The following is a 25,532-nucleotide window of genomic DNA, read 5'->3' as shown; positions in this document are numbered from 1 at the left end:
GCTGTGGGTCTTCAGGGAGACCCTCTGCCCTGGGCTTCCTCTGAGGCTGAGAGAGTGTGACTCGCCCCTGGGCCGACCCTAAGGTAAAGTGCCCTGGGGTTCTCCTGGCAGCGTTTCTTCAGAGAGGGCTTGCCTTGGTCCTCCTCTGAGGCTGAGAGAGTGTGGCCTGAGCAAGGTCGCCTGTTGTGGGTTTTTGCATAGCTGGGGTTCAAACCCTGGTCTCCAGAGTTGTAGTCCATTGCTCAGATCACTAGCCACACTGGCTCTTCCTAGAACATATGTGTGTGTGTATAGCTACACACACACACAGTACCTTTTAGTCTCACACACACACACACACACACACACAAACAAACACACACACACACACACGCAGGGACACATAGGCACACGCATTGTCAAAGTGTCCCTTTCAGTTGTATCTGACTTATGGCGACCCTATTATGGGGTCTTCTTGGCGAGTTTCTGCAGGGAAGCCTGACCGTTGCCTTCCTCTCAGGCATAGATGTGTGCATCGGTTGCTGTGTGCGTTCAAGTCCTTTCCGACTTACGGCTGCCCCAAGGCGAACCTGTCGTGGGGTTTCCTTGGCAAGGTTTGTCCAGACGAGGCTTGCCCTTGCCTTCCCCTGAGGCTGAGAGAGTGTGACTTGTTGCCCAAGGGCATCCGTTGGGGTTCATGGCTGAGCTGGGAATCGAACCCTGGTCTCCAGAGTCGTAGCCAGCACTCCAACCACTAGGCCACGCTGGCCATCCAGGAGTTGGTTTTCTTCTCATCCACTTTCGTCACTCTCCAGCTGCCGCTTCCATACATGTTGATGAGGAATCCAGTGGATCACACGATTCTAACGGTCCTCAGTGGTACGTCTTTGCTCTTTAAGAGCTTTTCAAATTCTTTCATGGCTGCCCTTCCCATTGCTGGCCTGCTCCTTGTCTCTTGATTTCATTTTACCTTTCTTACCAGTGTTTTATCCTAGGTATGGGGAACACTTTTAACTATCGCAGGCCCTATACAGACAGGCCAAAATAAAGCTGCTTCGAGTCACTTTGGAGGTATAGTGTTTCAATGATGCATGAGTCCTAAGAGTCTGGAAGCTGCACTCCAGTCCTTGGGACTGGAGTGTGGCTTTGGTGCAGCTTCTGGACTCTTAGGATGCATGTATCATTTAAACAGCATATTTCCAAAGTGACTCAAAGCAGCTTTATTTTGGCCTGTCTGGTTGAATTTATGCAGGTCCTCCATGGTCATTATTTCTGTGGGCAGGTGGCTGAAGTTCTGTTAGCATCATGACTGGTCTTGGCTGGGCTGGCAAGAAGTGCTTTCGTTTTGGGGGGAGATTATTGGGCAGATGTGGGGCAGTCAGACTCTGTCCAGGTTTTCACATCAGCTAGAGAGGGGTGGCAGGGGATGCTCCCAAAAAGGGGATGCATGGGGCAAGCAGTGGTCTCTAAGCAGGATGCCTGAGCTGGACATTGCCCTAGCCATGCTCTTAAAGGGGGGAATATATGGGTCGCCAGATGTTGTCAGGCCACCACTCCTATCACCTCTCCCTCTTGGCTCTGCTGGCAAGGGGAGTTCTGGAATGCCATGCCATCTCCGCCTATAGCCTGAGATGGTTTGGTTGTTTCCTTGACCCACTTTGACTGTGGATTGTTGCCTGGATGAAATAAGCAAGGGAGTGGGGAGATAAAAGAGCCATACCTGCTGCCCCAGATTCCCTGGAGGAAGATGTGATAAAAATATAACTTAACGATAAGATTAATGACAGCGATAAGGAGACTTTCTTGCTACCAAAGCAATGTGGCGTTTCTGTTTGGAAATTATTTCTCAGCATTTGCAAATATTGCTTGCCGTACCTGATAGCTTGGGTAGCGTTACAGGATGGTCCTCTGCCCAGCGGTTGTCAGGGCATCCCTCCCATTAGGCAGAGTGAGGCGGCTGCCTCAGGCATCACACATGGAATGGTGGCAATACGTTGAAAGGCAAAGTCATATGCGCCACACAAAAAGTGGCCTGTACCTCCTCAGCTATTCTGTTGTCCTCAGATATGATGAGGGACACGGTGCCAAAGTAAGGTGCAATTGCTAGTTTCACTGTTTTCCCTCTATGGAATTATGACAACTATCTTGTCTTTACCTCAGGCAGCAAAATATATGGGGCCTAGCATGGCAGAATTTCTGTAACTTGGTTGTCCCTCTTTCTCAGTGCTTGGGAATTAACTAGCATCTAGATGTACTTGCCCTTCTCCTATGTCTCCCCTGGTTTGCTCTCTTAGGAATCAGAACTCCAGAAGTTTGAGCAGTAGAAATTTCTCCTTCAGTTGAGTTCAACAGCAAATTCGGGGCCGTGCATGGAGAAATGGCAAGAAACTACAAGCTCCAAATCTGCCACTTAACGTCTCCCTGCTCAGCATGGCTGTGTGATGCAATGTTAAAACTGAGGAAGTGTGTAATTGGATAGCATGGCATTGATCCTGAACCTCTGGACTTCTCTTGCAGGGGGAGAAAGTGATAATAGGGAGAAATCAGACAATAATTCTGGGATTCAAAGAAACTTTGGGAACCAGCTAAGCATTTGAACAACCCATCAATATGAAGTAGAATACTTTAAAAAACAACAACAACCTATGACCTAGTTTATGAATAGGATGATGGATGCAGAGAGATCTATATGCTCATCATTACCTAGTGATCCAACAGATTCACTCTTGACTTCCAGTTCTAAATGCTTATCCTTCTTGCTATGATGGGAAAGTTTATGGATGAATGAGCAGATGGGATGAGAAGAGTGTGCTAATTCTCGGAGATGCACTGGTATCTCATTCTGCTGCTTCTGTAATATACTTTTTAGTGCTTAAAACATTAGATAGTATTGATGGGCGATTCAGATGCTTAGTTTATTGCCAAAGTATCTTTAAATCCCAGAATTACTGCCCGATTCTCTCTATTATTACATTCTCCCCCTGCAAGAGAAGATCACATGTTGACGAACAATGCCATGCTATCCAACGGCACACTTCCTGAGTCTTAACATTGCATCACACAGCCATGTTGAGCAGGGAGATGTTAAGCCTGTGGTTTCTTGCCCTTTCTCCATGCACAGTCCTAGTTTGTCTGTTGCTGTTGAACTGCAGAATTAAATTGAAGGCGAAATGTCTACTGCTCAAGCTTCTTGGTTTTCTGATTCCTAAGAGAGCAAACTGGGAGAGTTAGAGGAGAAGGGCAAGTCCTGTTTTGCCATAGTCAAACACGCAGACTTCTGGATGTTAACAATTCCCAGGCGCTGAGAATTTTATAAGCCTTGGCATCTGATGAGTGAAGCAAGTTTCTTTCCAAATGCATACTTATGCCCTCTCTTTGCTAGCGCTTGGAGAGTCTGCATTGCCGCCTTTCTCTATCCTTCGGGTTCTCTCTTTTTGATAATTTGCAGGATGGATTTTTCCAAGCTCCTCGTGCCTTTCTTTTGCCAGCTGATGAAAACTTCTGATTGCATGATTTTTGGAAACATTGCCCTCTGTACTGGTTGGGGTTGCTTGGACGAAAGACTGTTGGAGGGCCTGTAATTTTCACTCTTAACAGGCTTGGCATTGTTTGCTTTGCAGTGTTGCCCATTTATCTCTGCCAGCTGGGAGGGCAAGTCTGATTCTCTCTGCTCCTCCCCATTTCTTCTTCTTTTCTTTGCCACACTTGAGACTGTTAATTGTTTTTGGGTTGTGGTGTTCTGCTGGCTGAGTGTTTTTGTTTGAGTGGGAAGTATTTGCTACATGGAAGAATATGAGGCATTGGGGATCACATGCCCTTGAAGCTCTGGGAATGCTATGCAAGATGGCTCAGCTTTTGAAAAAAAGTTTCTTATTTAGAAGTACAGCTACAAAATCTTTTCAGAAACCCTGGCAGTTGTAGTTTGGGGGAAAAAAGTGTTTCCAGTTACTTTGGGAATTTGCCTCCCCACGGAACATAGCTCTGTTGAACTCTGTTAGGAAGATACATTTATAGCATTAGACACAGTGGAGGCTTAGAAACTTTGCTGTAGATACGCAATATTTGTCCACTCGCCTCTTCCTTTTGGTCACACTGATATGATTCTTGGACACAGGGTATCACACATGATTTCTGCATGCAATGGGTATCATCTTGCTAATTCTGCACAGTTGAATTGCTTGCACTTCAAAGAGACCCTCAGCTGATACACTTTAGGCCCTTAACAGACAACTATCCAGACTTGGAGAAGAGTGTATCGGCCACTGGCAGAACATCTGCTTTGATAGAAGGTCTGAAGTTCAATTCCTGGCATCTCCAGGTATGTCTGGTACAGATCTGTATCTAAAATCCTGCCAATCCCAAGCTAGTTGAGGATCGAGCAATCTTGTTTTCTGCTCCTCCAGAGAATAGGACCCAGAGCAATGGATTCAAACTACAGAAAAAGAGATTCCAGCTCAACATTAGGAGGAACTTCCTGACAGTAAGAGCTCTTCAGTAGTGGAATACAGTGCCTTGGAATGTGGTAGAGTCTCTTTCTGAGGTTTAAACAGAGGCTGGATGCCCTTCGTTTGCAGTGCCTTGATCCTGTGTTCTTGCATGGCAGGGGGCTGGATGGTTTGCTCTCTTAGGAATCAGAAAACTGGATGAGTCTCTTCCAATTGTAAGATTCTGTGATTCTAGTTACCATTGGATAGATAACGTGGCACAAGGTGGGTCAGTGGAGTGACACACTTCTAAATCAGCTTCTAAAGGACATCATGGTTAAGACAGCTGTCTGCACTAATATGGATAAATGCAGAGTTTGGAAAAGAATTCCCAAAGTCCTTCAGTGAGCATGGAAGTTGTAGTTCAAAAAAGTTATTTTTCCAAGATTTGGAGAAACTTCTTTTCTCAAGTGGGCTGACTTCAAATGTGTATGTTTAGTCCACATTCTTATTTCCCACTGTGACTACATATAGAATAATGTGGGATCTGACTATGAAAGAGAAAGATCACATATTTGTTTAGCTGTTTAAAAGTTTAGAGGTGGTATTGAAGAGCTGTCTTTGTATTAGGTTGCCTCCGCACTGCAGATATAATCTGTTTTGACTCCACTTTGACAGCCATGGCTCAATCTATGGAATTCTGGAAATTGTAGTTGTGGCACCGGAACAGAGCTCTGGTCACTTTAGGGCATACCTAGGAAAAAAATCACAGCTGGCTCCCAGAGACCTGAGAAATGTAGCAGCAGAAATGTGCATCTTGGCGTGAAGGTTGGTGCCCGTTGAGATTAGGTGCATAATTAACACTTTACTCCTAATGCCTAGAATGCTTTGGGGACTTTAAAATTTTTAAAAGTACATGAAAGGATGTTGACATATAAGTGCTCCTCTTGTACTTGGGGGATGGAAAAATAAGTACAAAAATGTTTGTGGCAGCTCCCTCTCTGCCACCAGCGGTGCCAAAGGCAGATTCCTTATTCAGAAAGATTGCTCCTTCTTTTCCCATGATGGAAAGGAGAGGGGAGACAGGTGTTGAATTCCAACTTTCTTTCTTTCCTGAGCTCAGTTTTCTTGAGCCCAGCTAGCTTGGGCTATAGTCAGGGACATGAAGGTTGAAGTCCAGCAACATTTGGAGGCTCCTGTACCTCTGATTTTAATGACAGATACATGCCATGGAGAGCCAGCATGATGTAGTGGTTTGAGCATTGGATTATGATTCTGAAGACCAGGGTTCGAATCCCAGCTTGGCCATGGAAGCCCATTGGGTGACCGTGAACAAGTAACACTCTCTCAGCTTCAGAGGATGGCAATGTCAAATCCCTTCTGAAGAAATCTTGCCAAGAAAACCCTGTGATAGGTTTGCCTTAGGACTGTCATAAGTCGGAAAAGACTTGAAAGCACACAATAATAACAGAACATGCCAAGGATTTGTGAAGGGTCAGGCTATTTGGAAGGAGGCAGAGGTAGGGAGTGCTGAAAAACACCAGTATTGAGAATTGAAGGAGAAATAGTGGTGTGTAAGATTTATGCCATTATGGTTTATGTAGTAAATTGGGTGTGGGAATCACGTCACCCTCCAGATGTTGGACAACAAGTCCCAGCATTCCACATCATTGGCAATGTCAGCTACGGCTACTGGGAGTTGCAGTCCAACCACACCCAGAAGGGTGCACAATTCCTACCTGTGTTGTAAATACTAATAGAGAATTAATTCTCTGAGCATGGATCATTACGTAGCTATACCAGCTCCATCTGCTCAAACAAGGGAGCTACTAGTCCTGAAAGTTTGCAGAATTAAAATATCTATATGTATAATGAGAAGGGGGAACACAGCATGGTGACCTTGGGTGAGTCACAGACTTTCAACCCCAGAAAACCGCCAAGATAAGTTTGCTTTAGGGTTTAAATTGAAATGACTTGAAGACACACAACTACAACTGTGTGTGTGTGTGTGTGTGTGTGTGTGTGTGTGTGTGTGTGTGTGAAGACATGTGGGACATGTACCCCAAGAGGTGCAATGAGGACTGAACATGTTCAGTAGGTAAGGGATGCTGACTGTTCTGGGGGTGGTAAGAATGGAATCTGGAAGGGTAGAATTGAGAATGAAATGTGATATTTCAGAAAATGGCATGACTGGCAGGCCGGAATCCAAAACAGAAACATATCACACTGCAACATTTTGTTGCACTTGTTGTAGATTATTTACTTATTTAGCATGCCTGACTCAGATCCTTTAGATAAGGAATAACATTGATTTCCAAACTTTGCTCTTCCAGGTGTTTTGGACTTCAACTCCCAGAAGCCTCAGCCAACAGTTAGGAATTCTGGGAACTGAAGTCCAAAACATCTGGAGACCCAAAGTTTGGGAATCATGCAGGAAAGTTTTGCTGCTCTTGAATTAAAGTGTTGTTTTGCCAGGAAAGGACCATGTCTGCAGAGCCTGGGAATGACAACAGATCCATCAGTAGATAGACAGATAAACTTCTTGTGGCAGAAAAGTCTTTTAATGGGAAGTGTTATGCTTTGATCCTTTTAACTACTGTATATTTTAATGTGTTTTCAACTGTTTCAGTTTAGTGTATTTAATGTAATTGTTTATTTAAATGGGATTTAAAAAAACTTGTTATTTTGAATAGGTTTTAGTTTCACTTTCTTTTAATTAGATGTAAGCTGCCTTTGGTCCCAAAGTGGGAGAAAGCAGGATATTGATTTATTAATGAAATAAAAACATTGATTAATTAATTAAATAGAAAATCACGACTCCAAGAATCTTTGCACTTGCTTTCTGCGAGCTGTATTCCAAAAAAAAGAAGTAGCATTTGAAAGCTCTCTGTGCATCTTGCAAACTGTAAGGCAATGCAGCTTTTCAAACCATGTTCTCTGAAACCTTCAGAAACAATTTTCAATGGAATGCATGTTGGGCAAAGGAGCCGAACACAACCAGTGCGAGGAAAGGAAATTGAGGTCACCACTGAATAAGGGCTGTGTCTCAGGAGATGTTTTAGCCAAGTGTACAAAACTCTTGGGTCTTGGCTTGGGTCTATTAAAGTGAGCTTTCCCTGCAAACCCAACTGTACATTTACCGTCGAGACAGCTTGGCTGGAGCTCTGCTGAGGTTGTCTGAGATGAGTCCTCCTAAGTTGCTTTGCTTTCGCTGTGTGTTAGCTTGGAAAAAAGTTTTTTCCTGATATTCATCTTCTAGAACACTTCAGCTACCATGGTCAGTGGTCATACTGGCTGGCAGATGGTGTGAGTTGTACTCCAGAAAGCAACTTTTCCAAGCTGTGACAAGTTTTGGATGATTGTCCCATGATGGAGAGTTGCATTATATGTGATGATGATGATTACAGAATCACAGAATCTCAGAGTTGGAAGAGACCTCAAGGGCCATCCAGTCCAACCCCTTTCTGCCATGCAGGAACTCACAATCAAAGCACCCCCAACAGATGGCAATCCAGCCTCTGTTTAAAAACCTCCAAAAAAGGAGATTCCACCACACTCCGAGGCAGCGTCTTCTACTGTTGAACAGCTCTTACTGTCAGTAAGTTGTTCCTAATGTTTAGGTGGAATCTCATTCCTTCTAGTTTGAATCCATTGTTCTGGGTCATGTTCTCTGGAGCAGCAGAAAACAAGCTTGCTCCCTCCTCAATAGGATACCCCTTCAAATACAGGCTATCATATCACCTCTTAACTGTCTCTTCCCCAGGCTAATCATATCCAGTTCCCTAAGTCTCTCCTCATAAGGCATGGTTTCCAGACCCTTCATCATTTTGGTCACCATCCTTTGGACATGCTCCAGTTTTTCAACATCGTTTTTGAACTGTGGTGCCTAGAACTGGACACAGTGTTCCAGGTGAGGCCTGACCAAGGCAGAATAGAGTGGCACTATTACTTCCCTTGATCCTAGGCACTATACTTCTATTGATGCAGCCTGGAATTGCATTGGCCGATTTAGCTGCTGCATCCCACTGTTGATTCATGTTCAACTTGTAGTCTGCTAGGATTTCTAGATCCTTTTCACATGTAGTCTTGTTGAGCCATGTCTCCTCCATCCTGTATCTGTTCATTTCATTTTTTTCTGCCTAAGTGAAGTGCCTTACATTTCTCTGTTGAAATTTATTTTGTTAATTTTGGCTCAGCTTTCCAATCTGTTCAGATCATTTTGAATTTTGATAATCTCCACTGGGCTATTAGGTACTATTACAGTTGGCCCTTCTTATCAGCACATTCATTATTCACAGATTCAAGCATCCACAACTGGAAAATATTCTAAAATAATATAAATTCCCAAAAGCAGACCTTGATCTTGCCATTTTAAATAAGGGACACCATTTTGCTATGCCATTGTAAATAATAGGACTTGAGCATTCACTGATTATGGTATCCACAGGGGGTCCTGAAACCAAAACCCAGTGGATACCAAGGGCCCACTGTATATTTGTTGTTGTTGAGAGGCTTCAAATCATTTTGGACGTTTAGTGTCCCTAATATGAGCCTATCATGGGGTTTTCTTGGCAAGTTTTGTTAAAAGGTGTGTTTTTTGTTCTTTTGCCTTCTTCCGAGGCTGAGAGAGTGTGTGACTTGCCCAAGCTCACCCAGTGGGTTTCCAGGGCTGAGCAGGGCTCTCTAGGGTCCTAGTCAAACACCGAAACCACCACACCATGCTTGGTCTCATTATATTTATATCCCTCCTTTTCCTCACTATGATAGTCAAGGTGATTTACAACAGTAAAAACAAGCATAGCTAAAAATTCACAACATGTGAAAGTCTAAAATGTAAATCAATTATTAAAAAAATTAAAATCTGTCAAAAACATGAGCCATTGAAAAGAAAAAAAGCAAATGCAAAACCCAGCACATGATGCAAAGCCCTTTCCCCTTGAACAATCAGTCTTCCATTTTATTCTCCATGTGAAAATTTATCTCTGCAGGCCTTCCAAAACGATACTGTCCTGTGTGAATAAACAGGGTAAAATAATCCCCCCATCCAAGAATAGCTCAAGAAATTTTGCTTTCCAAAAGAGAGTGACAAATGTCACCTCTTCAACATCCATCCAACAAAATCAAGGTGTAAATTATCCCAAACCAGACAAGTTATTTTGAGCAAAAAATGGTACAACCACCTCTCTCTTTCCCTGATAATAAAATATAATAAAAACAAATTCAATAATTAAGTCTGTGCTGTTATCTTATGGAATTTGCTGCTTGAAGTGGATGCTTCGTTCTCTTTAATGGGAAGCCTGGCCCTGCTCCCATTCTGAAATCAAAATAGGTTTAGAGAGACACGGACACACAGTCAACACAGAGGCTTAATTCCAGAAAACGCACACTGCTAAATGCATGGATTAAAACAATTATTTTTATCAGAGGCTCAAATGCCAGCAAAGTGTGCATCAGGAAGATGGATATGGACAGAATATTTCATAAAGGAGGATTTTCTCTGGACATCCACACACCAGGTTGTAGCTCAGTGGTTGTGCATCTGCTTTGCAGGCAGAAGGTCCAGGTTGAACCTCGGCGGGGCTGAAAAGAACTCCTATCCAAACACCTAGAGATGCCAGTCAGTGTAGGTTAAGGGTGGGCAATAAATCATCTGACTTGATGTTGCATCACACACATACCATCATGTCCTCCAAACTTGTTTAAAAAAATGAGAGAACATCATATCTCTTGAAGCTTCTAGGAAGAATGCTTTACCTTTGAAATAAGTCCTCCAGCATCATGTTTTGATCCTCCAGAATTGGTTTTTAGGAAATGAGAAGTGGACTTCTAGCCACATCCAGATAGACGGAGTGCTACATCCATGGTGGATCTTGGGAGGGGGACTTATCCATGTCCATTGTCCATGGAATGTTTTTACCCTTGATACTGACAATATGGGACTCAAAGGACCACTCGTCTGAGTTAATATAAGGCAGAATCTTCTGTTCCTCAACCAGCACATAGAAATAGCCATCTCCCTTGTAGCCATCCTCTTTACCTTTGGAGCTTTTTCTGGAATACCTAGAGGAGAATCCATAAAATCCAAAAAAGATCTTAATGATCAAGTGGTCCATCTAGGAGCAGGTTTTGGAAGGTGCTATTTGGGAAATTAGTTCTGTGACGCAGGCTGCATCTGCACTGCATAAATAATCTAGTTTGACACCACTTTAACTGCCATTGCTCAATGCTATAGACTTCTGGGAATTGTAGATTGTGGGAGGCAGTTGTGAATTTTACCAAGGTATGCCTTAAAGTAATAACCAATGATACTTCCCAGAATTCCATAACATTGAGCCATGGCAGAAAAAGTGCTGTCGAACCAGATTATTTCTGCAGTGAGGACAAGGTGACACTCCCTGTGGGGAACATTCATGTGCAGAGTAGCTCTGACAACCAGTCAGGCAAGATGTGGCAAGGAAGATGGGTATTTGTGGGCCTCTGCAACCGTTCAAGGTGTGTGATGGGAACAGCCTCTTCCATAGAAGGCAGAATGAGGCCAAGAGCTGTTGGTCTCCTAATCAGGATGAACTAGCATTCTAAAAAAAGGGGGGGGGGGGAAATATCTGTCTTAGTTTAAGCTTTGGTATCCTTCTGCGGTGTTGTATAACCATGCCACACTTGGTTTAGGGTGGAATTTGAGGGCAGATGGCCTGAAATCACTGTTGTGTGAGTGTTTCTGTATCTTTCAGTGTAAAATGATGTTGCCTGTTTGTATGGTTTTTAAATTTGCCTTGACATAGTAAGATATCTGCCCACAGAGATAAATGGGATTTTATTCAAGAGATAATTTGTACCTGTTAAGTTACATAAAGATGGCCTGAGCTTGAGATAGGTCTTGCTCAGACAATCCTGCAAACCATGGTTAGAAGAATCAGGACCAAGCAGAGCCTTGGGCCTTTATACTATACTTGCAGATAAAGATGTCTGCAAATGTCCAGTTCTAGTTAGTAGGAAACCATAGTTGGCACTTCCATCTGAATGCAGTAAATTATGGGTTGTGGAAACTACTTTGCCCTTGAAAACATATCTTGATCCTATTGAAGGACAAATAACTTTACAGTAATCTTAAATCTTCTAATCTCTTCCCTTCACACGCAAAGGATAGTGCAAGGAGAAGAAGGAGTGTGTGTGCCAAGGAGTTGCATCTACTTTTTTCTCATGAAATGACAAGCCCTATTTTGACCTGATTGAAAATCGTGGGTGCATTGCCAATCTTTGAGAACAGTCACAAGGTGTGATGAGAGATGGGAAATATCCTTTTGTAGGTGCGTGAGAAGTAGTTGTCCCATGTAATAAAGGCTTGGTGTGCCAGGACAAAGTTAATAAGGAAAGCATTAGACAGGAAGCTAAAAATATGCCATGTGGGAGAAGGAATTGACAAGAGGCTTTGTCGAGAGAATCTAGTTCAGGTGGTGTTGCTGCAGAGCAAAAGGATTCTGGGAAACAGAACGGGTCTAGGATGAAAAGGAACCAAGGGGTAATTACGTTGAGGCGTCACTTTCTTTGCTAAAGGATGCTGATACAGGTTTTGCATGCTTGTGTTTATATCCTGCATTCTTTCTGTCATAGAGTTCAAGGTGGTGTGTGTCGAGTTCCTGTGTGGTCCTTCCAGGCATTGATCACGTACAAACTTGTTCAGTTTAAGCAAAAGTATTGAGTCATGCACTGAGAGCCAGGGTGGTGCAGTGGTTTGAGCATTGAACTGGGGGGCACTATTTTGTCATGGAAAGGTACCATGTGACCTTGGGCAAGTCACACTCTCTCAACCTCAGAGGAAGACAAAGGCAACCCCCCCCCCCCCTCAGAACAAATCTTTGGCAAGAAAACCCCATGATAGGGTTTCTGTAAGTTGGAAATGACTTGAAGGCATACAACAAGAGTTGAATCATGCACCTTCATACCATCTTCTGCAGTCAAGCAATGTAGCAATTGTGGGGTATATGTTTGTGCTGAATGACCTGGTTTTACAGTCTAGGATTAGAAGTTTGAGGACAAATGGGGACAGAGACAACCTTTTACCAAGTCAAACACTTTCTCTGTCTATTCCAGAATTAACTGCTCTGATTGCTCTCAAGTGCAAGGCATTTGGGACAATTCTTGTCCTCTTAGGCAGGGACGTAGCCAGGATTTTAGGAAGGGGGGGGTCCAGACTAAGTGCCACCATTATAATGGGGCTTGGGTGCGGCGGCACAGCAGCACACACCATTCATTTTTCTAATGGAAGGGGGGGGTCCGGACCCCAAGATCCCCCCCTTGGCTACGTCCCTGTCTTAGGTTTCCATGATGGTCACATTCCCTGTACCATGTCATCATAATTTGATGGTTTCCAAGCTTTTGGTTGTCACCACCTCCAGTGCTAAAAGGTTGAAATGCTTTTCCTGAGGCTTAGTTATGAGCAGTAAAATCTTTAAGGTAGGCACTAGATCCTGTCTAATCTTGGAAGCAGGGTCAACTGTGGTTACTATTGGGATGGGAGACCGCCAGGGGAGATCTCAGCATCTCCCAGTGCAAAAAATTGCATATTAGAAACAATTAGACATATTTTCACACACGCTCCTAATAGCTCTTTAAGGACTTCCAAGTTGTGTGCCTGTGTGAATGGTTTTCAGTACAGTTTGGGTTCAGCGAAACAAACAAAAAACTTTTAATCAGATTATAAATGCCACATTCTGTTTTCCATCACATTTCAATCTTCAAGTACTGTAAGTCAGCCTGCAAAATACCAGTGGTCTATCATACTTTATTATTTCACTAATATTTTTTTACTTTTGAGTAAATACCTTCCAGGCTAGCTAAATCGGATATAGATGTCTTTAAAGTAGGAGAAATCATTATGTGAGAGCATCCCAAAAATGTGAGTTTGTCTCAGTTGTGTCTCAGGCTTTCAGAGGAAAACAAAAATCTGTTTAGACTTAATCAGACACTTGATTTATCCAGACCAGTACTGTCAACACCAATAGTTTCATGGAATTTCAGATGAAATTTTCCCCCTGTCTGCCCAGAGACCTATACATCTACAAGTTCGGTTCATTTCCAAATGTATGAGAAAGTAGTAGAGATCAGCATCATTGTGGGAAGGTTGCTTTTAATTAATTGGCTAAATGAAATTTCAGGCAGTGCAACAAAGAATGGTTTGTGTCCTTGAGTTATCACTCATTTTTTAATGAATAAATTAGAATCTAATTGCTAACTTTAGATTTTCATTTTATGCACTGAGTTAAAATCTAATTTTTTCTGGTCCATTTGTTCACCTGCAGTATTGTATGTAGTTCAATTTGTGGTTCAAAAATTAGAAATTAGACATCTTCGTCTTCCAATATGATGTTACTTTTGTAGCTGGTGCAAACATTAATTAAATATTTTGAAAGGGTGTGGGGCATAGAAAAGTTTGGGAACTACTGCTGTAGGATGTTCCCATGGCAGTTAGAGTGGAATCATGGTGCTAGAATGGTGTACACTCATCCCTCCACATTTGTGGCTTTGACATTTGCAGATTTGATTATTCATGGATTTTATTAATATGTTCTCTCTATGAATATCTAGGTCCTCCATCACAGCTCTGTGGTCAACTTTAACCAAAAATCACACTGAAGGACCTAGAGATTCCTAGAGAGAACACTCTGCTAGGCATTTGTAGCTCCTCCAGCGCAATTTTGTGGTCAATGTCTGACAGATGTTGACCACACAGTTGGACCCAGAGATTCCTAGAGAGGTGTTCTCTCAGGTAAAAACATAGTGTTTTTGTTATTTGCGTTTTTTCCACATTCATAGTGGTCCTGTGCCCCTAACCCCAGCAAATATGGAGGGACTAGTGCAATGTGGAAGGACCCAAGCCCCAGTGGTTCCCAAACTTTGGTCTTCTAGCTTGGCCAATTGTCAGGAGTTCTGGGAACTGAAGTCCAAAACATTTGGAAGATCAAAGTTTGAGAATTACTGCTAGAGCATCCAAATAATGCTGCTGCTCCAGGATCTGGGATTTCCCTGCTTCTTCAAGCCTAATGGAGAGAGGCAAATTTGTCTTACTGTGCCTGTCAGCATCAGTATCAGTTATCTTGTGTGCATGTACTTACACTAAGTTGCTTGTAGTGCCAACGGTAGGGCAGGATTATACAAGGAAACTAGGAGCTTCTTTTGAAGAAGCGATGGATGTATTTCAAGATCCCAGTGCCCCGCTGTCAGAAAACTTCTATCCTGCCAACCGGTGAGCTGCTTAAGGAGATGCCACCTCGGGTTTGAATGCTGACCTGCCAAGAATGCTCCAGTTAAATGTTTGCCAGCTTCCTGATTCAGAGCTTGTGTAACCAACTCTGCCGGCTGGCAGGAGCTTTGACAGAAGTCCGGGAACCGAAGAACGGATGGCTGTGAAAGGAGCGTGTCTCGGCATGGGGTGGGGAAGGCCTGACTAATAACTGGAAGGCCCTCCGGATGGGGACTTTTCATCTCGTGTTTCAGTAAGTGTGTCACACAATGAAGGAGGGAATTTGGGTTTTGAGAGTGGAGGCTGGATTTATGGTTCAGAAATGCTGGCATTTCAAGTCTAGTAGGACTATAATGTCTTACTGAAACAGAACTGTAATTTTCTGTCTTTGTAGGTTTTTTCCTGCCACCCAGCTTGGAAAGGCTACTTTTTTTGAACTACAGTGCCCTTCAGCCAGCTTGTGCCCATCAGCCAGTGCCCATCAGCAGAAGGAATCTGTTGTTGAAAAAAATTAAAATTTCCCAGCTTTGATTCCTCCCCCCACCATGCTTTGACTTCTGGGGGAGAGTTGACTGAAAAGGTAATGTTTCTAGTCTTGGGAATTTTAAATAAGATTTATATATACAGTTGGCCCTTTGTATCCATGGATTCTTTATCCACAGATTCAACTATCCACGGCTTGAAAATAATTTAAAAATATATAAATTCCCCAAGCAAATCTTGTTTTTGCCATTTAATATAAAGGGCACCACATATCACTGTGCCATTGTGTTCAATGGGATTTTAGCATCCTTGGATTTTGGTATCCACGGGGTGGGGGGGATGGGGGGGGGGGGTCCTGGAACCAAACCCTAGCAGATACTAAGGGCTTGCTTATGTCCAAAAGCACTTTTAATGTTCAAGTGGAGGAGTGGTGGTGCAGCTCTGTATTTTTGGGCTTGGCTACCATACGATGGGAATCTAGGGTCTGTGTGCACTGATTTAATCCTACAACGAGGAGCTCAAATTTGCACTTGTGCCAACTGTAGGAGTTGAAACAACACAGAATTGTTCTCAGCAGAGATATATAGTCTCTGGAAAAGCTACTGTGTTGGATTACAGCTCCCAGAATCCCCCAGCTAGCATGGAAGCTTTTCTCAAATCTCCAACCTTCCTTAGGTCAAATGCTGTCAGGGTGATAGATATTTACCTGGGGATGGGGGTTATTTTCCTTTTTGGGGTGTGACTCATGGGACATCCTTTTTGGAATGCAAGATGGATACAAGATGAATGAATGAATGTACTTCCCCGTCTCTTCCCTTCCCTGCTATGGAATCCAGCCTTTGCCCGGACAGGCATTTCTTTCCCCTTTATCCGCTCTTGAAAAATCCTAGCTTAAATTGCATCTGAGCAAATCTCTGCCTTGTCTGATTGAGGCAGAAAATCCACTTAGGGCCTCTCTCTCTCCCCCACCTCTCCCTCCCCTTATCCCCAGTAATGCGTATAATTCTTGCCAGTAGTATGGGCTGCAGGGATTGTTTTGCTGGAAAAATCGATCCAAACGGTGCTGGTGCTGGGTAGTTACAACTTTATGGGTTGAGAGTTCCTGTGGTTTAGAGGCAGTGCTGTGATCTCAGAAGTGCAGGAATGACAGAAAAATCTAATCTCTCTATTTAGCTTTGCATCTCTGTATTTAGCTTAAATGTACCTGTAGTTTTCCCCAGAACTGCAAAAATCCTGTCTCTGTATTTAGCTCTGTCTTGCTTTTCAGATGGCTTTTGGTCAGAGGGATGTGAGGTGAGGTGACAGGAAGGTGATTCAGGCCAAGGGAGGAGTTGGTGGAAGATCTTGGAAAGGTTCCTTTTTTGGACTCCAGCTGGCAGAATTCCCCCACTGCTACCATCATCAAAGGCAGCATCTGTACTGCTGAAATAATCTAGTTTGAGACTACTTTAACTGCCATGGCTCAAGGCTGTGGAATTCTGGGAATAGTACTTTTTGTGAGATGTTTAGACTTGAGGCATGGCAGTTAAAGTGGTGTCAGACCAGATTATTTTGGCGGTGTGGATGCAGCCATAGATAAGTGGCCTTCCTGGCTCAGAAAATGTGGGGATGGCAGTCTAAAAAAAGTAAATCTTAGAAAAGACAGGCCCACTTGGATTCTGGGAATTGCAGAATAAAAGTAACTTCTCCAGGTTTTGCTGGATGGTGCAGGCCACAGCGAATTGTGCCAGTATAGTGTAAGGGAGTAAGCTTTTTTCTGAAATTCTGGTGTAGGCCAGTGTGGGGTCTGTAAACTATAGTCCAAAACACACTGCAGAAATAACCCAGTTTGAGACTGCTTTAACTGCCCTGGCTCAGTGCTAGAGAATCCTGGGAATTGTAGTTTAGTGTGACACCAGAACTCCCTTACAGAGAAGGCTCAATGTCTCACAAAACTACAGTTCCTGAATTCCCTAACATTGAGCCAGGGCAGTTAAAGTGGTCCAAAACTGGATGATTTCTACAGTGTGTTTTGGCCCTGTGACAACACCCTCCTGGTCTGGTGGTTGTAACACATGGAGGCTTAATTCCTGTTGGTAGTCATGACTAGAGTAGGTCCATTGAATCAATGGGATTTGTGTGTTGACTCACACTATTCAATTGATATTCTATTCTAGTTGGGACTAACCAACAAAATGCCAGCCAAGGCTTTCTGGTAGAACTCTTGCTTTTGTGTCAACATTGGCAAGGTTGCAGACAACTCTTGCACCATGATGTGGCAGCAGCATGAGACCCAAGGTGAAGGTGCCAGTGCTGACACCTGGTGGATCAATCTATGAATGAGGCAGGACAGGACATGACATGTAGAATCTATCTAAAATGTGCAGGCAAAGTAGCAGCAAACCCGCCTGTCACAATTGAACTCATCCCCTTCAGACTAAGGAGAGGATGACAAGCGTCTCCATCTTGTCTGGGTTCAAGTCAGTCTGGTTGCCCTCATCCCTTCCCTCCTATCCATAGCTTCCAAGAGAGTAATCCTAATGGGTATGCAATGAGAATATTATGAAAAACTATTTATCACTATATTTATTAGGTACCATATATTATTGACTATGTCGATCTCATGTATAAGTCAAGGGTAGGTTTTGGGGCCAAAATTATGGATTTTGATATGACCCGAGGATAAGTCGAGGGTAAAATCTAGGGGCATACAACAAACAATGAAGCAAAGGAAAATAATGCTAAAGAACTTGCAATATTCCAGCAGGCATTACTGCTTGTGCTCACACTAAAGGCTGGATTGATGAGAGATTTTAGCTGCTGCTGTCTCAGGGTACGTTGTTTACTGTCTTCTTGCAAAATCATGAGATTTGCAAGGAGCTGAATGGTTGTTTATGAACAGAAGGGATGGCTATGATAAAGGCAACACCTATGGCTCTCCTCCTTCCCTTGTTATTCTCACACAGGGTGATTGGATGTCCTAACTGCAAAGGAGGACAAGGCACTGCAAAATGTCGGTCGTTCCAGAAAAACGTAGGACATTCCAAAATAAAAACTAAACACATTGCTAAAAATATGAATTCATGCTTCTTAGTTGTGCTCAGAATGGAGGATATTTTGGAATTCCTCCCAGACAGAAGGCTGAAATGTAGGACATGTCTTGGAAAAAGGGAATGTCTCATCACCCTGTTCTCACAACAATCCTGTGAGGCAGGTCAGGCTGAAAAAGAGCCTGCCTGGCTTAGATGCCCCAGTGAGTTTCATGGCACAGTGTGGATTTGGACCAGGATTTCCCAAGTTACAGTCCAATCCTCTAACCACTATACCATACAGCACCATCACAAGGTGCTGTATAGAGTAGTACCAAAAAAAAAAAAAAGAAAAAAAAAGACAGGGACCTGCCCTGAGAAGAAAGAACTGTAAATTTAAGCAGATTTTTTTGGGTTGAGTGTGTTAGTTTCACAACATGAGAAATGCACCACAAAGAGAATGTTTTATTTCCACAGTTTGTATTTGAAATGTCTGAAGCAAACCTACCAAGTTATACAGCACTGTTCCGATGCTGAGATGGGCAGAGAAAGGAAGAAAGTGTAAAACGATAGTTGTGTGTCTGGACTGATGTTAAAACCGGTAAGGCTAAGTTCTCCACCATTTTCAACTCCTGGAAATGCATTCCTTTGCTGATGCTGGGCTGCTAAACATAACTTCCCGAAATAAATACAGAGATCAAGCTGTGAACCAGGAAATCAGTATGAAAAGGCAGCCTCTACTCAGCTAAAGCCAGTGTTCTTTCTCTGGTCCCGGGAGAGGTCCTATTTGTGCTACTCTTTATTCTCCTAAAACAAGGGTGGGACCTTAGGTGTGTATGTACACGTGCGTGCGCGCGTGTACATGTGCCTTCAAGACACTTGTAGATTTATGGCAACCCCATTAATTTTCATAGGGTCTTTTTAGACAAGGAATACTTAGAGGGGTTTTTGCCAGTTCCTTCCCCTGAAATATAGCTACAGCATCTGGTATTCATTGGCGGTTTCCTATCCAACCAGGACTGACCCTGCTTAGCTTCCAAGCTCAGATGGGGTCTGATGCATTATAGCCTCCCATATATTTGTTGGTGTGCAGTGCCCAGCATCCCTCATTATTAGCTATGTTGGCTAGGGCTGATGGGAGCTGTAGTTCAATGTACAGTTCCCAGCTTCCTGCCTTAATTCAGTCTTCAAAATGATCCTCTAAGACTAATTTGGTGAGGAACCTTTGACCTTCCCAAAACAATGGAATACAACTCCAGTAAGGTCTGAGCATTGGCCCTCCTGGCTGAGACTTCTGGAAGTAAAAGACCAAAATATCTGGAGGACCAAAGTTCCTCTTTCCAAAGGTTACATGAAAGACAACTGAGATGCTTTTTAAAGCCCTGCATGGGCTGGCTCCTCCTTATTTATCAAACCTTCTTTCTCCTCACCTTCCTACTCAGGCCCTCCATTCTGGTAGTCAAGGTCTGCTGTCTCAGCCCAAGATTTTCTCTGCCCCGTCCTGGATTGGTCCCTTCTCACTTGCTGCCCCTCACTCCTGGAACCTCCTTCCCCTACGAGCCCAAGTCATCACTTCTTTAACTAGTTTCAAAACTGAGTTGAAGCCCATCCTGTTCAGAGAAGCGTTTCCAGGCATTGCATGACTATTATTTGCTATTTGATGTTTTTAATTTGTTGCCTGTTTTATTGAACCCTTTCCTGTATTGTTATGTATTATTTATCTGTATTATGCCATTCTTTCTTAGATAGTATGCCATGGTCAGGTTTACTCTTTACTCTTATCTGTTTTTATTGTTTGTGTGTACAGCGCTGTGCAAAACTACAGTGCTATATAAATAAAGCATAATAATAATAATGCCATAGAACCTCAAAGAGAAGAGTAAGCATTTGCATTCGCCTTGAGCAACTTGGTACCCTAAAGGTATTGGACTATGGCTATGCTGGCTGGGAATGATGGGAATTGTAATCCAATACATCTGGAGGGCACCAGGTTCTTCAAGAATGGCTTGTTTTGTTTGGCAGCAGCTTTCTAAGGTCTCAGGCTCGGTGGTGCTGGTGGTGGTAGGCTGACCTGTTGTTGCGACTGGTGACTTCCCGTCACTTGCTTTAGGCTTCACATGGGAAGTGCCTCTGGGAGAAAACCAAGCATTCATATATCTTCATGCTTGTGCCTCTTGCAATTCATAGAACCTCTCCAATGTGAGGTGTGAAGGGTCTACTCTTATTTGGAACACAAGTTTTCTGTCAGCACATTGACTTGCATCAGATCTCATGGAAAACCATGCTTCTTGTCATGTGCATGAGCTACAGTGTGATTCAGTCTTGCTTACTCTTTCCTCTTCTTTTGTGCAGCAGAGTAAGAAATTAGGAACTCTGGTTTCTAGTTTTAAACTAATCACAGTAAGCTTGAACTGTGAATGGAAGAGAACTGGCTTATTGAATCCAAAATAAACCACAATGTGATCTCTGCTGGTGGTTGTTTATATCCTTAGATTATTTTAAATTTATGTTTTAATTTAAAATAATCTAAGGATATAATTTGTACTGTTTCCAGCTGTGGCCTTCCATTTTTCCCTTCCTACTCATGCCTCATAAGTGTTGCGGTTCTGATTTGTGCCACATCCTGGGCAAAATGAGTGCACTCAACAGCCTCTCTCCAGTTTCTCTGTCTACAGGATGAGCTGAGCCTTTGTGAGCTGTTGTGGGCCTGGGAGTGGCTAAAAGTAGCGACAAAGCTCACCCAGAAATAGATTTGAGATTTCCAAGAAAACAGCTCCCTGCTTGAGATCAAAAGCTACTTGACCTTCTCTCTTGTGCTGCATAAACCTCCTCTTCCAATTCACACTGGGTAGGTCCAGTCCTTTGCAGACAAGTATATTGTGGATTGCATGGCCTCAGCCTTGAATCAGCCTTGTACTTTGATTTGTTTTCAAACACAGGGAGAGTTCTCCCACAGGGAGAGTGGGGAGAGAGCCAGGGTGCGGGAGACTGTCCCTTGTAACTCATGACTTGCTGGCCCAGGTGCTGAAATCAAGTTGGTGTATTTGCTGCTTCTAGTAGAACAGACATACCTTGGTTAGCAAAACTTCTGACAGTGAAGCTCCCCACTACAAAGACTTTTAATGCCCCCCCCCAGCCCTCTTTTCCTCCTCATCCATTGTCTGCTGTTGTGTGCCTTTAAGTCCTTTCCAACTTATGACAACCCTAAGGCAAACCTATCATTTTTTTTTGGGGGGGGGGGCAAGATTTGTTTGGAGGAGGTTTGCCATTGCCTTCTCCAAAGGCTGAGAAAGTGTGATTTGTCCAAAGTCACCTATTTGGTTTCCATGGCCATGCTGAGATTTGAACCTTGGTCTCCAGAGTAGAACACTCAAATCTCTATGCAGCACTGGCTGCTCTGTATACAGTGACTTCCCCAAGGTCACCCAGTGGGTTTTATGGTTGAGCTGGGAATCAAAGCCTGGTCTCCAGAGTCACTCAAACCACAGTGCTATACCAGCTTTAGCTGGCTTTAGCTGTCTAGCTAGAGTGAGCGAAGAGCCATCCTTTGTCCAGCTGTCCCTTTTTAGTAGCACTGACATTTGAAGGATGGTGAAGAAAGCTTGGAGAAACACTTTGGGTGTCAGGTTGCAGCAGTTTATATGCAGTAAACAATGCGATAAACAGGGCTGGAACTGGAAAGGAACAGGATTCTACTCTAGGGTACTCTGTCGAAGCTGCATGTGCCTGCCTACAGCAAGCAGTGCAAAAAACAGCTACCTCCAGAATGCTTTAGTGAGCAAGTGTGCACAGCAGAATAAATTAAAATAAAATAATAAAAAAGAGAAGCCTGCTTGCCCACAGAAATAAAAATCATAAGAAAAGTAGAGACTGGTGAAAGAGAGAAAAAATTATCCCTGGATGCATTTTGGAAAAAGTTTTCAGGCAGTCTCTAGAAGGTTTGAGAAGTTTTTGGCTACTAATGCAAGGTTTACCTGACCTGGTTGTTTCATTTTTCATGTGCATATTGACAGCTTTCTATAAAAACGTGGCTGAAATATGCTGAACTGCTACCCTCAGTATATTTAATAAATTTAACCACAAAAATGGAAATCATAAGAAAAATGGATCCTGCTGAAAGAGAAGCTCATCCCTGGTTGTGTTTTGGAAGAAGCCTTCAAGTGGTCTCTAAGGCTGCTATCGCACGGCGGAATTAACGCAATTTGACCCTGCTTTAACTGTCATGGCTCCATCCTCTGGAATTCTGAGATTGGTAGTCTATTGTGGCTCTGGAGTGCTTTGATAGAGAAGGCTAAATATCTCACCAAACTACAAATCCCAGAATCCCATATTAAAGCCATGGCAATTAAAGCGGTGTCAAATTAATTCTACTGTGCAGATGCACCCTAAGAAGGTTCAACATGTTCTTGGTAATTTATGCAAGGCTTACCTAACCTGATTGTTCCATTTTACATGTACATATTGTTAGTTTTGAAGGAAAGGTTTGCTGAAATATCTTGAACTATTCTCCCTTTTTTGTTTGTGTGTGGTGTAGGAATCTATTCCTCATGTCTCCATGTCATTCCTCCCTCTGGTACCAAATTTTCTGTTAAAGAAGTAATGCTCAGGAACAGTGCCACTTCACTGAGATATACTTTTAATTTATGCATCAGGCCACAGGACTAGCCCTGCCATTAGATAAGTAGAGGTGGCAAAGATGGTTGTCAAGTAGTAAATTATTGCTTATTTATTTTGTTGTTATTGTATATCTACTGTTGGAGATGCGGAGAACTGCCTGGATAATCTTCTGTTCCATGTCCAAAAGAATACCCTGAAATTATCACCATTTTCAGTAGCTGGGAGTGAGATTTCATCACTTCTTGGTGCTTTTTAAATCAACAGACTATATCAAAAACAGACAATTATAATAAAAAGTACCAAATATATAGAGTGTAGTAAATTTGAAAAAAGAAAACAAAAAAGATTATATTGCTATTTTCATCCCCCCCGCGCCCTTTAATACTGGCTGCTTTAACTGCAGAAAGGACTGGCTTCTGTGCCACTTGCTGGTTAGAGTCTTGCAGAAGAAAATTCAGTTTATCTCCGGACTGCAGAAGTGAATTTGTGGTTTGGGCACCAGGCTGGGACAGCAGTATTATTTGCCCTCTGGGAAGGAAGTACTGCTTCACTTTGGGAAAGAATTCAGTAACCAGTGCTGAAATAGCAAGGAACTCTTCCCCACCTCCTCCTATGTACTGACCTAGTTTGGAGTATGAGAAAAAAGGGAGAGGGAAGGTGGCGAGAAAAGAAGCATTGGGAAGACTGTATAACATAGGAAGACAATTCAAGGAGGCTATAAGAAGCAAAAATTGCAGTGCTGCGAATTTCAGTATCTTCTTTGTCAACGTGAGTGCTTTTTTTTCCATTCAGGGAAGGCAAGATAGCTGATCTTGGTGATAGAGCTTATGCTTGGCATGCCAAAGATCCCTGGCATCTGTCCTTTGAATACTATGAAGCAGCTGTTGTGAAGGAATGGAGGCATTTTCCTGTTTTTAGGTAATGGTCCCAGTGCTCATAGGGAAGAGTCATTTGCATGAATGGCAATATCACTTGCCAGCCCTGAAGTTTCCCTGGTCCCTCTGAGCATTTAGCTGCAAACCTTACAGTACCAAGGGGGGAAATGGGTTTTCCCAGCACTAATATATTGTCTGAGCTGTCCTAGTTAAGATGCTAAGGATTTGGGGGCACCTTGGTCATGAAAAGATGGGTAAAATCCATTAGCTACATGATCTGATATAAACTGCTAGAACTGGTTTGTTGGTGTGAACCAACCCATCTGCCTGTATTTTTGGACTCACCAGTGCATACAGGCTAAGCCAAATGTGGCTTATTTATTTCCTGCTGTCATTCAAGTTGCCCACAGCACTCTCCTAGCCTCTCCGCAACCTTGCGAAGTAGGCTGGGCTATATGTTAAGTCTCCAGTCTGAGTTGGAGTCTGAACCTCAGTTTCCCAAATCATTTTTTAGCAACCGCATCATGCTGTCTCCTCTCATCTCTCCCAATGCATCACCCCCATGTTCCAGCACTGCAGTCTCTAAGATCACTCAAGCACACCCTCTTGACTTCCTCCATACATTAACTTCAGTGAACAAGGATGCTTCTCTCCCACGTATCCCTTCCCCAGACATTAGCCACTGTTGAAACAGAAGGAGGAAACAAATTAATAGCTGGGCGAGTTGCAGTCCCTGACAGTTTGCAGTCTATTTTTATTATTGCTTACATAGCACAGGATCTATGGCTGTGTCAGCTGGCTCATGTGATCTGTACCTGAAAACACCACAAATAGGTATGGGTTGCCTCCTTTGCTCTTGGCTGCATTGCAGGCAGCTCTTGGTTTGTTCATAAAATAATGGGAGGATATTGCTGGAAGCAACTCCAAGCCTCATCTAACCCAGCTCATCTAACCCAGTGCAGGAATGGGAGAGGTAGTAGCTACAGACCTTAAAGAAGGCACCAACTGGAAAAACCCTTGGTCTTGTTTAGGAAAGAGTGTTTACAGTGTCCTTAGTCCTGGCTGTTGTTTCTCTCCTTTTTCAAATAAAGACTGACGTATTCACCCATTTTCAAGAATTCTGGCCTTGTTTCTTATTTGAGGATGGAGGACTTGCCTTGTACTTGAGTCTTTACCAACCTCAGAGCTTGGAAAATATGGACTGTAAGTCCCAGAATTCTTCTACCCAGCAAAGCCACCCAGTGACCATGTTGGTGGGGAGCAGGAGTCTGGATGTTGTAATTCAAAAAAGCAACATTGCCAGGCTTTTCCCAGTGAAAACCAGTATTGCCCAGTAAGCTTTGTTACTGGGTGGAAATTTGTACCCAGGTCTTCCAGGTACCTAATCGACCATTTCATATGGACATGTAAGCTGCTGGGGCCCCGTAAACTGATGACTGTGAAAACTATGTTTTAGTTTATCAGTAGAAACCAGATTAAGAGAAACTGATTATGTGTTCACCCAATCAGATCCTCACTTCTACTGAATTGCTTCCTCTTTTATATGAGGCCACTGATAATGTGCAGGCACATGCTTCCCATTATGTTTCAAGAAAAACACAGATACTATACATAGTGTAATGTGTTTTTTAAAGCTTTATCTTAGAAATCTATCCAGAAATGATACAGTACTACAAAACAGTGGCTTTGATTAGGGGCTTAACTAGAGGCTAGTTCTTGTGAAGTCTGTGATTCCTATCTTGTGACAGTGGCATGGCCTCTAAGTCTGTTTCTAGACAGACTGTACACCCTCAGCCTTCAGTCACTTGTGATCAGGATAGTTTAAGCCCTATCCTCATATAATTTTGCCTGGCCAGCAAGTTTGGTTGAAGAAGTCTTCTTGTGGATTCTGCCCCACCTTGCACTACAG

The 25,532-nt window shown here is 43.1% G+C and overlaps 1 protein-coding gene across 9 annotated transcripts in view; it reads left to right on the top strand.

Moving 5' to 3' along the window:
• Positions 1–548: 548 nt before the first annotated feature.
• The window catches only part of GRAMD2A (GRAM domain containing 2A), a 54,144-nt gene continuing 29,160 nt past the window's right edge, over positions 549–25,532 (top strand). For 2 of the 9 annotated variants that reach the window (XM_089538930.1, XM_089538932.1), the window contains exon 1: positions 14,750–14,893. In XM_089538930.1, coding sequence (XP_089395056.1) covers positions 14,868–14,893 — 26 coding nt within the window. In that variant the 5' untranslated portion in view covers positions 14,750–14,867. Of the gene's footprint in view, positions 859–14,749; positions 14,894–15,034; positions 15,221–17,691; positions 18,733–20,791; positions 20,980–25,532 lie in introns of those variants that run through there. The other 7 variants (XM_089538935.1, XM_089538936.1, XM_089538933.1 and 4 more) reach the window with 7 other exon arrangements.

Source organism: Sceloporus occidentalis, unplaced genomic scaffold, assembly GCF_023333645.1.
Source record: "Sceloporus occidentalis isolate IW3139 unplaced genomic scaffold, rSceOcc1.0.p SCAF_9, whole genome shotgun sequence".
NCBI lineage: Eukaryota > Metazoa > Chordata > Lepidosauria > Squamata > Phrynosomatidae > Sceloporus > Sceloporus occidentalis.
Note: the sequence above shows the minus strand (reverse complement) of the source record. Positions and strands in the feature narration are given on the sequence as shown.